General features: G+C 39.0%; 1 protein-coding gene across 1 annotated transcript in view; it reads left to right on the top strand.

The window, feature by feature from the left end:
• col4a3 (collagen, type IV, alpha 3) overlaps positions 1-14,879 on the top strand; it is a 99,851-nt gene that overhangs the window by 23,241 nt on the left and 61,731 nt on the right. Inside the window, exons 3-12 of the mRNA XM_060942273.1 lie at positions 1,982-2,071; positions 2,179-2,223; positions 3,684-3,728; positions 4,147-4,209; positions 4,365-4,418; positions 5,562-5,588; positions 6,163-6,237; positions 6,678-6,740; positions 6,879-6,914; positions 7,334-7,378. Coding sequence (XP_060798256.1) covers positions 1,982-2,071; positions 2,179-2,223; positions 3,684-3,728; positions 4,147-4,209; positions 4,365-4,418; positions 5,562-5,588; positions 6,163-6,237; positions 6,678-6,740; positions 6,879-6,914; positions 7,334-7,378 — 543 coding nt within the window. The remainder of the gene's footprint in view (positions 1-1,981; positions 2,072-2,178; positions 2,224-3,683; positions 3,729-4,146; positions 4,210-4,364; positions 4,419-5,561; positions 5,589-6,162; positions 6,238-6,677; positions 6,741-6,878; positions 6,915-7,333; positions 7,379-14,879) is intronic.

Here is a 14,879-nt window from a genome sequence, read left to right on the forward strand (position 1 = left end):
CAACAGACATCACCAAAAGGTTCTGCATTCAATCAATAGCCAGTGGACATGCATCTGATCAAGCTATCAAATCCTCAGATCACCTGTTTAGGAAAGACATGAGGGATCTCCCTTGTTGAAGCAGACACTGTCCCACTGGGTGGTGGATCTCATCACCATGGTCTGTGGATGTGACCAGCCTCCATCTTCACAAGCCACTCTAGAAGGAGTAACTTGATTATCACTCGATGAGATCTGCACTGCTGCTACCTGGGCATCACTGTGTACCTTCTTTAGGTTCTAAAAGATTACCACTGACCCTCTGTGAAGACCTTTCCAGTTAGTCCTAAGCTGTGTCAGTCCTCATGGCTTTGTAGCACACATCATCCAGATGATTCTCTCCACCCCTGGTGATTAGGAGGAGTGAAATAGAACTAGCCATGTACAGAATTGTGGTTCCATGAAATCTAGATTTGCCAGGGTACTCTATTATTGGGATTCAGCATTAGAACACAGTAAGAACATTCCAGGGAAAATGGCTGGATGAAAGCAGCATTTATTGAAAATAGCCCTTTGTAACTTTGTTGACTGGTCCTGGAATGCGTGTACATGCACACACGAGGATATCCAGGCGATTCCCACCACCTCAGTAGTTTTCTGGGTTTCGTAAAACCACAATGCATATGTAACTAGCTAACAACGTGAATGAAGATTACAATCGAAGATTTATTTCCAATATTTACTCACTGTTCCAAGCTATCCAACTTCTCTAATTTATATAATTTGGGAGCATAAAACCCCCAATACACAGGGGACCCCAGAGATGTCCACCACAGTAGCATGCCTTTTCTCACACATCTACTGCCTCAAGTACATTAATGATTTATGAGTGGTGAGTGGTTTCTGAGGGTTTGACTGGCTGTACATGACACAGCATGGTCTCACAGCTAGGATCCTCAGTTTGATCCTGAGCTCTGTATGAAACTTTTGTGCATGTTCTCTCTGTGTCTGCGAGGGTTTTCTCCTGGTTTTCTGGTTTCCTTTCACCTCTCAAAAATGCCAGTAGGTGGATTGGCTAAGATAAATAATATAATGTGTGTGCATGGTGCCCTGTGATGGACTGGTATCCCATACAGGCTGTATCCCTGCCATACAGCCAGCATTCCCTGGATAGGTTCTGGATCCACCTTGATCCTGATGTGAGCATTGCGGTTACTGAAAGCGAATGAGTGAGTGAGAGACAATGATCAAGAGCATTTATAAATGTATTCATATTTATGTTGTAGTCAGTAAAATTTGTTATTTGATTTGAATTGAATTGAATGAAGCCTTTATTGTCACTAGTCAGTGCCAGCGAAATTAACCATCAACCCGTCCTTACATATACACATACATACAATTGACAGAGGGTGAGTAGACAGGACAGGAAGACAGGGATGAAAAGAAAAAAAAATATGGAGAACATGAGGAGGGGGAGGAGAAAAAAGCAACCCCCACACTATGCTCCTGTGGGGAGTACAGTGTGGGAACAGTAAAAAAAAAACACCTCAGCACATAAGCACAAATAACACAGTACACTTTACAACATGAAAACTCAGGACTTGAGGGGGAGAGGATGGGGGAAAGAGGGGAGGGGCAGAGGTAGAGGTAACCCAGCTCAAGCAAGCAGCTGGTTCCTGCAGCCACGACGGCGCTGGTCGCACTCCTGCTTGTCACACTGGGGGTAAAAAAGCGGCGACTGTGGAGAGTGGGGTAAGGAATGCAAGAGCGTCTCACTGCAGTGATCTTCAGGGGGAGTTGTTGTCCCAGCAATGGCCTTGGCCAAGGCCAGTGCTGTCTGAGGGAGCCGAAAGCAGATAAGATTGAGATTGTTTGGTCTTGGGGCGAGTAGACGCATTCTTTTACATGACTACTCTGTTTGTCCATTCTGGTCTCCGAATCGATTTGGATTTTGTCTCATGTATGAACTCTTTTCTTCTCTCTCTTTCTCGCTTATTCTCAGGGCGAGCAAGGTTTTCCAGGTCTAATTGGCTTACCAGGGCAAGATGGAAATCTAGGAGATGAAGGCCATCCTGGACTCATGGGCCCCATGGTCTGCCACACAAAGCTTGAAATTAAAATTTAACATTGGATTTCAAACTGCTAAATAAGTTGTAAGAGGTTCTTTCTGGGCCAAAATAAGTGTGTTTTATGCCACAGGGTGAACCAGGACTACCAGGACTACCAGGACTAAAAGGCTCACAGGTATTTCCCCTCTGTGTGTGTGTGTGTGTGTGTGTTTGAACAACCCCAAATCAGAAAAAGTTGGGATGGTAGGTTGAAATTGTAATTAAAACTGAAAATGATTTGTAAATAATCTTTGACCTGTATTGCACTCAAAACAATATAACAGCACATTATTTGATGTTTTACCTCATGAATTTGATTGTTTTTTCAAAATAAACACTTATTTCAATTTTGATTCTTGCAACACTTAAAAAAAGAAGACGTTTGGACTAGTAAAGCATTTACCACTTTATAATGTTCCCATTCCTTCTCACAACACTTAAAAGATGTTTAGGGACTGAAGACAGCAAGTGATGAAGCGTTTCAGGTGTTATTTTGTCCCATTCTTCCTGCCAACAGGTCTGAAGGTGTGTAACAGTATGGGGTCATCGTCATATTTAATTTCTAAATTCTCCACACATTCTCTATTGGAGACAAAGACATCGTCTTGAAGGCAACATAGTTGCTCCAAAATCTCAGCATACTTTTCTGTATTAATGCTCCATCACAGAAGTGTAAGTTACCTTTGCCAAGGGCATTGACACAACCCCATACCATGACACACCTTGGCTTTTGGACGTGTTTCTTACAAAAAACATTTCTTACAAAAAAGACCTGGAATACTGATTAATCTGACCACAATACACATTTACACTGTGTGATGGTCCATCCCAGATGCTTCCGAGCTCAGAGAAGTCGCCGGTGCTTCTGGATACAGTTAACATCAGGCTGTCTTTTTGCACAGTAAAGTTTTAACTGGCATTTGTGGCTGTAACTCTGTATTGTAGAGCTTGACAAAGGTTTGCCTAAGTAATCCCAAGCCAATGTGGTTATATCAGCTGTAGATGAATGACAGTTCTTAATGCAGTGCCATCTGAGGGATCGGAGATCATGGGGGTTCAGATTTGGCTTGAGCCCTTGCCCTTTATGCACTGAAATTCCTCCAGATTCCTTGAATCATTTAATGATATTATGCACCGTAGAGGGTGAAATATCCAAATGCCTTCCTATCTTTCTTTGAGGAACATTGTTTTTAAACATTTCAATTATTTAAACTGGAGATCCTCTACCCATCTTTGTACCTCAAAGACTAGGCCTTTCCTGGATATTGATTTTATACAAAAATCATGATTACAGTCACCTGTTGACATCACCTGTTTCAAACAGGTGTGCTGCAGGCCTGAAACGCAGGAATGGATGTATATGAACAAATTAAATGAAGCTGACCAACAAAACATGAACTATCTTGGGTTCATTCTGCCTGTAATGAAATACAAGTCAAAGTTAATTTAGAAATCACTGCTTTCTTTTTTTTTTTTCTTTGCATTTTCCATACCGTCCCAACTTTTTCTGATTTGGGGTTGTATATGGTATGTAAAATGGGAGGATTATTTTCATGTTATACAGTATAATACTCATGCAATGATTCTTCTTATTAGGGACTCCCTGGGAAGCCAGGATTATGGGGTTCTCCAGGAATACCTGTAAGTTTTGCAATCATGCAATTTGGGCAAGACAATTATTTATGCAGCAGAATGTAGTATGTTTGACATAATAGATATTTTAAGTCTAACTGGAGAAATACTGTTTTTCTTCTTTCTTTCTTTTTTCTTTTAATGAAATATAAATACGAATGGAGGAAATGATAGTTTAAAAAATGATTTGTCTTTCCTCATTTGTCTCCTCTCTGCGCTTGTCTGAGGAGAATTTGTTAATGCAAAAATAGATGAAAATCGTTTGTCACTGCACCGCAAGTATCCAATGAACATTTGGACTCTGTAGTATATAATACCGTGATACACAGAGACTGTAAAATATTAAAATATGGGTCGTGCATGAGCCCACCATTTATTTCCATAGGGAATGAGAGTTTCTGTCCTGAACTGTGTGTTATGTTTTTAGGGACTCCCAGGACATGAAGGCCCTCAGGGACTACCTGGTAGCCCAGGATGCAATGGCACAAAGGTAACACATGCAACAATAATTATATTACAGTAATTCATTTCAATCTGCGACCCTGTAGAACAGGATAAGCGGCTACAGATAATGGATGGATGGATAATTCGTTTCAAGCAGTATGTGTTTTAATAAGGAAAGAATACTGTGTGCTTTGTTATTAGGGTGAACCTGGTACACCTGGACCTCCAGGATGTTCTGGAGCTGTCGGTTTACAGGTAAGCCCATGACAACTGTCAGTCAGAATCGTGAAAGGTTAAAAAGAATACGAAAGAAACAGAAGGATAAAGGAGTTTGAATTTGCCTTAAAAGTAGACAGCCTTTCAATTTCATAAAACCGGTGAAATTTAGTTCTCTCTGAAATTTGGTCATTGTGATAGATGTTTATTTTTGTAATATCTTAAAAAAAAAAGCCATTTAATTTAATTTAATTAAAAGTTATTTAATTTGAGGGGATTCCCGAGCAAATAATGTGCATGAAATCGCTCACTTCGCGCAGTCAAGCAGATAGAGGAAGTTCGTGTGCGCATGCGCAGGTTTACCTGAGTCCTCGTCATCTTCATTTTTCAGGTTTTACGGCAGCTGGCATCCACAGTGTTGCATTACTGCCATCTACAGGTTTACCTTTGAGCGTGCACTGACAGTTCCATCATTCTGTCACGACACAAACAGCTGATCACACCGAGGTGCTCGCTGAGCACTGATATTTATTAGTTTGGTCCTGCGTTTCCTTTCCTTCATATATAACATAATGTCTTTTCTTCTCGCTTTCCGTTACTGTAGTCGGACTTTCACGTTTCATTCGCACACTCATGTCCTCCATTTTTCTCTTCTGTTTCAAATTTGTATCCCATAATGCCTTGTGCGAATGGGGAAAGCCCGCCACATGATACATGACATAGTATCTTGAATCTTGGGTCATGGTGAAGCAGGAAAAAAATGGTGGAGAATTTAGGGCCACGTAGCTCTAAATTCATTAATTGTTCTTTTCGGAGAAAAAGTAATAAAATTGGAAGTCTGTGATTCAAATTCAGTAGCTTTCAGTTCACTGAACAAAAATAATTGGGTGTCAGGGAAAATTATTTTTATGATCAAATGTGAAAAATCTGAAAGGCAGTCTACCTTTAATGTATTGCAAATTGTATTCACAAGATTTGAAATCAGTAAAAAGGAGCATGACTATGAAACAATTAAGAGTTTAATAATCTTACAGTAAGAATTGTTAGAAAGTTTTGCTTGATAATATATATATTTTTTACAGTATAAAATCATTCAGAGGGTTCTGGTTATTTTTGATCATTTATATATCCTTATCCAAATCTAAAATTATCTGTAAACTGATTTTTTTTTTCTTCCTCCAGGGAGAAGATGGTCCCGCTGGCCCTAAGGTGTGCAATGATTTCAGATGAACATTTCAGAACAGAAATAATAAATGGTTATTTGTTATAGCAAGACATTAAGAAGGTCCTCATTCATAAAAATGATTCAGCTTGTTCATAATTGCTGTTCATATGCTAGAAGAAGAACAAGTTTAGTACAACCAAAGGGCACATATTAAATTTATGAAAGAAGAAGTTGGCTGTACTAAGCTTTGCATCAAAGGTATGAACAAATTTTCCATCAGCAGAATCATCATTTCGAGAAACGCGGTTTATTCTGTTTTCAATGAGTAAGATTTGAGAAATGGTCTAATTTTGTCAACGCCTGGACTTACACAAATTTAATACGTGCCCTTTGGTTGTACTAATCTGCACACACTAGGACCTTTCCCAACATGACTTTCAGGTTTACTGAATTGCATTATGGGTGAAAAATGAATCTATTTGCTTACACACCACCCTGCATTTTGAAAGATGTATTATCCTCCATAGATCCTGCTAGAACAGCTCCCATGGGTTTGTAGTCTATGCATGTAGTTACAGAGTTCTACACCTAAAGTAAAGGTTTATTTTACTCTTTTAGGGGAACACGTGCTATTTCCCTTTTCCTAAAGATGTGAGGGGAGAAAACGGTTTCCCTGGTCGAGATGGGCCAAAGGTAAGAGTTCCACCTGTAGTACAGTAAGGATAGTGACTGTGTGTTTAAATATTACATGCTGATGAATGTTCTTAATATTCATAAATGTTGAGTTCTTGATTCTGATTGGTCAGAAGGTTGGACAGTAGTGCCAGCTTACTAATACAGATCACAGGTTTATATTAATATGCTCGTTCTAGTAACAACTCATTCACAATACAATCTATGCCTAATAATAAACAGACTTTTAAAAAAATAGTTTTCATTTCATAAAAACGTGAATTTTGAGATGGTGAGGCTTTCTGTAAGGAGATGTTTATTTCACATTCATAGAAGGAGTCTCCAGTGTCAGCATGTTGTAACAGTCAGTACGTTTTCCACCACAATAGTCTTCAGGACGTTGTGTATATTTTTGGTAACGTAACAAGCTGTTGATCTCGCGGGTGATGTTTGTGTTACAGGGTGAACCTGGACGACAAGGTAACTGTGGACCACCTGGACCAATGGGATGTGAGGGACCTCAAGTAAGAAAACAAACCTTTTTGGACTTACTTATTCACATGTGTGTTGGAAAATGAATGAGAGAGAGTTACAATCCATTTCCTGTGGTAGAAGGAATTGAATTGGAGGTTTTAACAATATTCAATGTTCATTGCTTACAGGGAGAATGTGGATACATTGGACTTCCAGGACAAAAGGTTAGTCGTAAGAGAACAATTGTTATATTTTCACTACAGAAATCATGTTTACAGTTTATGGCTTAACTAAAACGAAATTGGATAAGATATCTAATTGGGTAATGTTAGATTATTTAACATGTGTATATCAACTCTGTACTACATGGCAAGCATCATACAGTATGCAATTAATGTTATATTTAGTATATAAAGGTTTTCCCAATTAATGTAGGAAATATATTTTATGCTAACTGTATAAATATTTATTCATTTCAAGAATATATTCTTATAATGTGCAGTGTTGATATAAAAAAAAAGTCCAACCTTAACAAGTTAGACTGATTCTTACACTCAATGAAACATGATAATAAGATCTATATTATAAGTTGTCATACAGCACTTTTGGTTTGTGTACATTTTTGAGACTTGTGTTCTGGCAGGGTCTTGAGGGACATTCAGCAATACCTGGCCCCCAAGGTACAAAAGTAAGTGCACACCCTGACTTTTTTTTCTTGCAAAGACACTTTCTCGAAAGAACCTTAGATGAGGGGGAAAAAACCCATATAAGCTCTCAAACCAACTGTATGGTGGTGGATTATTGATGCTTTGGGACGGATTTTAAGGCCGAGTCCATGCTAACATAAAAGTAAAGTATTTTTTCTACTCACACTTAAATTGTATCTTAAAAATATCACAAAATGCATCTTTTCAAATCGAATGAGCAAAGTGGACAGATTTTTCACTTTGCAGTTTAGATATCCAAACTGCAAAGTGAAAAATCTGTCCACTTTGCTCATTCAATTTGAAAAGATGCATTTTGTGATATTTTTAAGTTTTTATGTTTTCAAAAAACACTGGCATGGTAATGTAATATCATGTGATTGACAAGATTTTAGGATTATCTCCACCAGCTGTGTTGGAGGAGGTTATGTTTTCGCCTCTGTTTGTTTGTCTTTTCCCAACGTTAACTCAAAAGTGGTGAACAGATTTTGATGAAATTTGGAGGAAAGCTGAGCCATAGGCCAAGGAACAAATGATTAGATTTTGATGCAAATCCAGATTAGATTAGATTAGATTAGATTAGATTAGATTAGATTAGATTAGATTAGATTAGATTAGATTAGATTAGATTAGATTACAACCCCGATTCCAAAAAAGTTGGGACAAAGTACAAATTGTAAATAAAAACGGAATGCAATAATTTACAAATATCAAAAACTGATATTGTATTCACAATAGAACATAGACAACATATCAAATGTCGAAAGTGAGACATTTTGAAATTTCATGCCAAATATTGGCTCATTTGAAATTTCATGACAGCAACACATCTCAAAAAAGTTGGGACAGGGGCAATAAGAGGCTGGAAAAGTTAAAGGTACAAAAAAGGAACAGCTGGAGGACCAAATTGCAACTCCTTAGGTCAATTGGCAATGGAGCACTTGCATTAAACGTCACAGCCGATCCAGATTGTGACAGACGCCATCGTGTCGGTCAAACGCCATATTCCGCCTTCTACTTCTACTTCTGGTTCTACTTCTGCTTTTACTTCTACCTTTTCTTCTGGAAAACCCTACTATATACAATTCTACTACAACGGCTGCAGCTACAAGCTCTCCCTACCTGTGCACGTTTTTTATGTTTTTTGTGTGTATTTTTGCGTGTTGTTCGTCTGTACCGGACTTCAATATCCACTACAACCGTATGGACTTACTGGACATTGGTTTCCAGCAGAAAATGACGGTTTGTAGCGATTTCCATCGCATGCACAACATTCCGGACGAGAGAAAAAAAAAAAAACATTCCGGACGAGATAGTGAGACCAGCGGGGTCTCCGTGGATTGTTATTGGAAGCAAAGCGAAGGAGGCAGCGCCGGGAGCAAAAGCGAGGTTGCAGAGCCGGCCTGTTGACTAAGCTCAGAAAACAGCCACTCAGACCTCCACTGCTAAGCCTCTACCTCTCCAACGCCAGGTAAACAAGACGGACGATTTGAAATTACAGCTGGAATTACCTTATTCTATTCTATAATCGGCTGGTCAGTGCTATACTCAATACTTAAGTGACTTACCCATCCAGTGAGGATCATTTTCTTGTTTACAAGATGCCACATCTGAGTCGCTGACAAATCCTGAATTTCTGTAAAGATAACTGTCCAGAGATTTATAAGCACGTAGTGCTTCACCACTGAACAGCAAGGGAAAGTTAATGAGGTAATTATACACGTCCGGGTATTCCGCTGGCAGTTCCATATCCACTGACACGGTCGTGAAAACTCCGTCCGGAAAGCCATAAGGGTCAATAATCTGTAGATCGTTTATTTTAGACATATATCTAGTTATCTGTTCATTAGAAAAATGAGCCGTGTAGTCCGTCGGTTGGAATTGATCCATTCTGTACACGAGTGCAGCAGTATTCAGCTGTGCTGTTGACCGACAAGATGGCGGCTGTGTACTTTCCGGTCACGTGACTGCAAGATCTCTATAGGTCATTAACATGACTGGGTATAAAAAGAGCATCTTGGAGTGGCAGCGGCTCTCAGAAGTAAAGATGGGAAGAGGATCACCAATCCCCGTAATTCTGCGCTGACAAATAGTGGAGCAATATCAGAAAGGAGTTCAACAGTGTAAAATTGCAAAGAGTTTGAACATATCATCATCTACAGTGCATAATATCATCAAAAGATTCAGAGAATCTGGAAGAATCTCTGTGCGTAAGGGTCAAGGCCGGAAAACCATACTGGGTGCCCGTGATCTTCGGGCCCTTAGACGGCACTGAATCACATACAGGCACGCTTCTGTATTGGAAATCACAAAATGGGCTCAGGAATATTTCCAGAGAACATTATCTGTGAACACAATTCACCGTGCCATCCGCCGTTGCCAGCTAAAACTCTATAGTTCAAAGAAGAAGCCGTATCTAAACATGATCCAGAAGCGCAGACGTCTTCTCTGGGCCAAGGCTCATTTAAAATGGACTGTGGCAAAGTGGAAAACTGTTCTGTGGTCAGACGAATCAAAATTTGAAGTTCTTTATGGAAATCAGGGACGCCGTGTCATTCGGACTAAAGAGGAGAAGGACGACCCAAGTTGTTATCAGCGCTCAGTTCAGAAGCCTGCATCTCTGATGGTATGGGGTTGCATTAGTGCATGTGGCATGGGCAGCTTACACATCTGGAAAGACACCATCAATGCTGAAAGGTATATCCAGGTTCTAGAGCAACATATGCTCCCATCCAGACGACGTCTCTTTCAGGGAAGACCTTGCGTTTTCCAACATGACAATGCCAAACCACATACTGCATCAATTACAGCATCATGGCTGCGTAGAAGAAGGGTCCGGGTACTGAACTGGCCAGCCTGCAGTCCAGATCTTTCACCCATAGAAAACATTTGGCGCATCATAAAACGGAAGATACGACAAAAAAGACCCAAGACAGTTGAGCAACTAGAATCCTACATTAGACAAGAATGGGTTAACATTCCTATCCCTAAACTTGCGCAACTTGTCTCCTTAGTCCCCAGACGTTTACAGACTGTTGTAAAGAGAAAAGGGGATGTCTCACAGTGGTAAACATGGCCTTGTCCCAACTTTTTTGAGATGTGTTGTCATGAAATTTAAAATCACCTAATTTTTCTCTTTAAATGATACATTTTCTCAGTTTAAACATTTGATATGTCATCTATGTTCTATTCTGAATAAAATAAGGAATTTTGAAACTTCCGCATCATTGCATTCCATTTTTATTTACAATTTGTACTTTGTCCCAACTTTTTTGGAATCGGGGTTGTAGATTAGATTAGATTAGATTAGATTAGATTAGATTAGATTAGATTAGATTAGATTAGATTAGATTAGATTAGATTAGATAGAACTTTATTGATCCCTTTGGGAGGGTTCCCTCAGGGAAATTAAGATTCCAGCAGCATCATTACAGGATAAACAGAGAATAGAAAATAGAGAAAAAAACTTCTAGATAAATTAAATTAAGTATTTACATATACAAATATAAAAAGAATAAGATATGGGGAAGAGAGGAAGGGGGAAAGGGGGGTAGCAGGAGAGATATTTCACTTTATATTGCACATTATATTGCACATTGTCCAGTATTGCTAAGTACGTGAATCCAGGATTTTTTTGTCTGTTCCCAACGTAACTCAAAAAGTAGTGAACGGATTTGGATGAAATTTGGTGCAAAGGTGGGCAATGGGCCAAGAAACAATTGATTAGATTTTGACGCAAATCTAGATATGTATCTCATTCCAGAATCCAGATATGTCTGCGGATCCAGGATGTTTAAGCCTGTTCCCAATGTAACTCAAAAAGTATTGAACAGATTTGGATGAAATTTGGTGGACAGCTTTAGTATTATCCTAGATTCAAGTGATTTGATTATGATGTTGATAACGTGTATCTTGGCAGAGGTATGCACTCTACCGAGTGCCCTTCTAGTTTTATGTCTGTTTTTATATTGCATATAAGTGATGCTCAGAAAAGAAAGCATATTTAACATGCATGTTGTCAAAATTGAGGAAAGGTCATGGGTCAGACACCCAGATCATATGTCTGGTATTCTGTCTTCTCTAGTTTTTGGGAAAATGAACTGGAAACATGAGTGTTGCTAAGACATAAACAGTTTCTTGTAAATGAGCTATGTATAGTAAATGCAGACTATTCTACAAAAAATATCTTAGTAAGTGACAATATCTTGAATGAAACAAAAGCCAACTCATATTTCTTATTATGAATTTATCATATAACAAATATGTTAAACCATTAAGCCTATTTCTGGACATATTTACTCATTTTAAGCTTGTTCTGTTGTTTCTTCATAAAAATAATAAATGTTTCAAATAATCTAAATTATCTGCCAATTCAATAAAGCAATTTTAAACTTGAAATGAGAAAAAATGTCAAGAAAAGGTTTAATAATCTTATATTTGTCTTACACCTAATAAAGAGGTATATTATTCATATTTGCTTAAATTTAAGAGATTCTAACTTCCTAAAACATCCTGTTTTGCAGTGTAGGTCTTCGTTAGAGGTCCTGATCCTCTTATACTGTAAAGGTGTCTTTACAAACTTTGCTAAGTACCAGGATTATTTTTAGCCACATTCTTCTGCCAGGAGGTTCGCACTTGTTTGTAGATTCATCTTCCAAAAATCAATTAATGCAGATTCATGCAGATTTTTTCACAGAATGACCATCTTGGATTTGAACCTAATTGAAATTCTGTGCTCTGACCTGAAGAGTGTCATCCATGTGCACGAAACATGAGAATATACAGGAGTTTGAAATGTTCTGCATGGTGGAGATCCAAAGATTCCTCTCCAACCTTCTTAGATATAATCAGAAAATTTATTATATTGTGCTGTTGTTCTCTCCAGGAAAACCTTCAAGTAGAAACTGTAGGTTTGCTTATAAATCTCATTAAAACAAACAAACAAAAAAAAAACAGAGGTGGACAAAGTACCCAACTTCATTACTTAAGTCAACGTACAGATCCCACTGGTCAAATGTTACTTTGATACAAGTGAAAGTTGTCCAGTCAAATTTTTACTTAAGTTAAAGTACTGAAGTACTTGCTTTTAAAATACTTAAGTTTTAAAAGTACATTTTCTGTCAACACATTGTTGTCTTATTGCCACAATGCTTACAAAACCTAATGCCTCTGAAGCAACTTACTGGATTTACTGATTAGCTTGTTGAACCTATAGAGTTGAAGCTCCACCTGATATGCTAGCAAACACTTTTCAAACTCTAAATCATCCTGGGTAGCTAACTTTACTAGAAAAGAAAGATTTCTACATTCTATTTATTTGGCAAGATTATGCTAAAACATCTTTGAAAGGGCTTCAGATAAGTTAACATTATTCATGTTAGTGTAACTCTGTTTTTACATGCTAACTAACAGTGTCCAAGTTAACTAGCTATGTGTTAACGTTAGCCATGGACAAGGCTATGGCAACTTCGTGCACAAATCCATAGAAAGTCATTTGACTAACCAGACTGCATAGCTATTGCAATGTTATCACTAGCTCTAAAAGTACAGACAATTTCTTTGCAAGCTTTTTCTTGGAATAAAATATTTACATGCAATATGCTTCTGCAGGTTGGACGGCGAGTTTTTGTAGGCCGTGATGTGTTTCGTTTTAGGCAAACAAAAGCAAACATTTAAAACAAAACGACTCTTTATTCCTTTCACAAAACGGAAACATGGGTTCTAGGTATGGCCATGAGTGCGTGCATTCCCCGAAAGAACCGACTATTCCAACTGTTTGTTGCGACTGAGTACGACAATACTGTTCATCTCACAGGTCTTGTGTGTGTGTGTGTGTGTGTGTGTGTGTGTGTGTGTGTGTGCGTGTGCGCACATGTAAATCAGGCTGACAGTAGAGTAATGAGGACCTTGATAAAAATGTAGTGGAGTGAAAAGTACGACATTTGTCTTTCAAATGTAGTGAAATTAAAGTCATAATTTTCAAAAACAAAAACATTACTCAGATAAAGTACAGATACTCAAAAAGTGTACTTAAGTACAGTGCTCAAGTAATAATAATTTATAGTGTGCAGGCTGCATGAATATCACCTGCGCATCACAAACTATAAAACAACTATAAAACAATATCTACTTATTAACAACTAAAAATATACAATAATATCTCATCTCATCTCATTATCTCTAGCCGCTTTATCCTTCTACAGGGTCGCAGGCAAGCTGGAGCCTATCCCAGCTGACTACGGGCGAAAGGCGGGGTACACCCTGGACAAGTCGCCAGGTCATCACAGGGCTGACACATAGACACAGACAACCATTCACACTCACATTCACACCTACGGTCAATTTAGAGTCACCAGTTAACCTAACCTGCATGTCTTTGGACTGTGGGGGAAACCGGAGCACCCGGAGGAAACCCATGCGGACACGGGGAGAACATGCAAACTCCACACAGAAAGGCCCTCGCCGGCCCCGGGGCTCGAACCCAGGACCTTCTTGCTGTGAGGCGACAGCGCTAACCACTACACCACCATGCCGCCGTCTTCAACATATTATTAAAATTGTCCAAAGTTCTACAGTTATGAATACTACTTGGTAATGAGTTCCATAGTTTTGGAGCTGCAGCACAAAAAGCCCTGTCCCCCAATGTCCTCCTTGTTCGCTCTCTTGGCAACTCCAGGAGAAGCCCATTATTTGATCTCAAAGAATAGTGCGATGTACCCTTAATGATAATTAAGTCATTAATATATTCCGGCACTCGCCCGTGAATAGCCTTAAATGTAATTACTAGTATCTTAAATTTAATTGTAAATTGCACTAGCTGCCAGTGAAGCTTGAAAAGCACAGGTGATATATGATCAAAATGGGAAACATTGCAACTAAGGTGCACAGCTGTGTTCTGGACACGCTGTAACTCTTAGACAACTGTGTTGGCGGCAAACCATATACCATGATAAACTGTTGCAGTAGTCAATTTTACTAACGACTAGAGCAAACACTAACTTCTTAGTTGATTCAGTTAATGGAAACTTTCTAATGCATCTAATGTTGTGCAAATGAAAATAAGATGCATTACAAATCAATCTCGACCCCGAGATCCAATGTTGAGTCTCTCGTGCCGCAGCAGCTTTTAGTGCTTTGCATATTAGGTGCTGGAACGGGAAAGGCCTTAGTCTGTCAACTAAGTTGACCATTTATAAGGCAATAGTCCTACCATCTCTCCTCTATGGTTCTGAAATGTGTCTGACCTTAGTCCACCACATCTGCCGTCTGGAAGCTTTCCACCAGAGATCGCTCCGACAGATAATGAACATCAAGTGGTGGCAGTGTAAAACCAATACTGACATCCTCCACCACGTCGATTCTACTACCATCGAGGCCATGCTTCGGAACAACAGACTACGCTGCTCGGCTCAGCCATGTGGCATGAATGGATGACTCTAGAACACCAAAGCAACTGCTGTTTGGTGAACTTAAGCAGGGCAAGCA

Source organism: Neoarius graeffei, chromosome 16 (genome assembly GCF_027579695.1).
Source record: "Neoarius graeffei isolate fNeoGra1 chromosome 16, fNeoGra1.pri, whole genome shotgun sequence".
Taxonomy (NCBI): domain Eukaryota; kingdom Metazoa; phylum Chordata; class Actinopteri; order Siluriformes; family Ariidae; genus Neoarius; species Neoarius graeffei.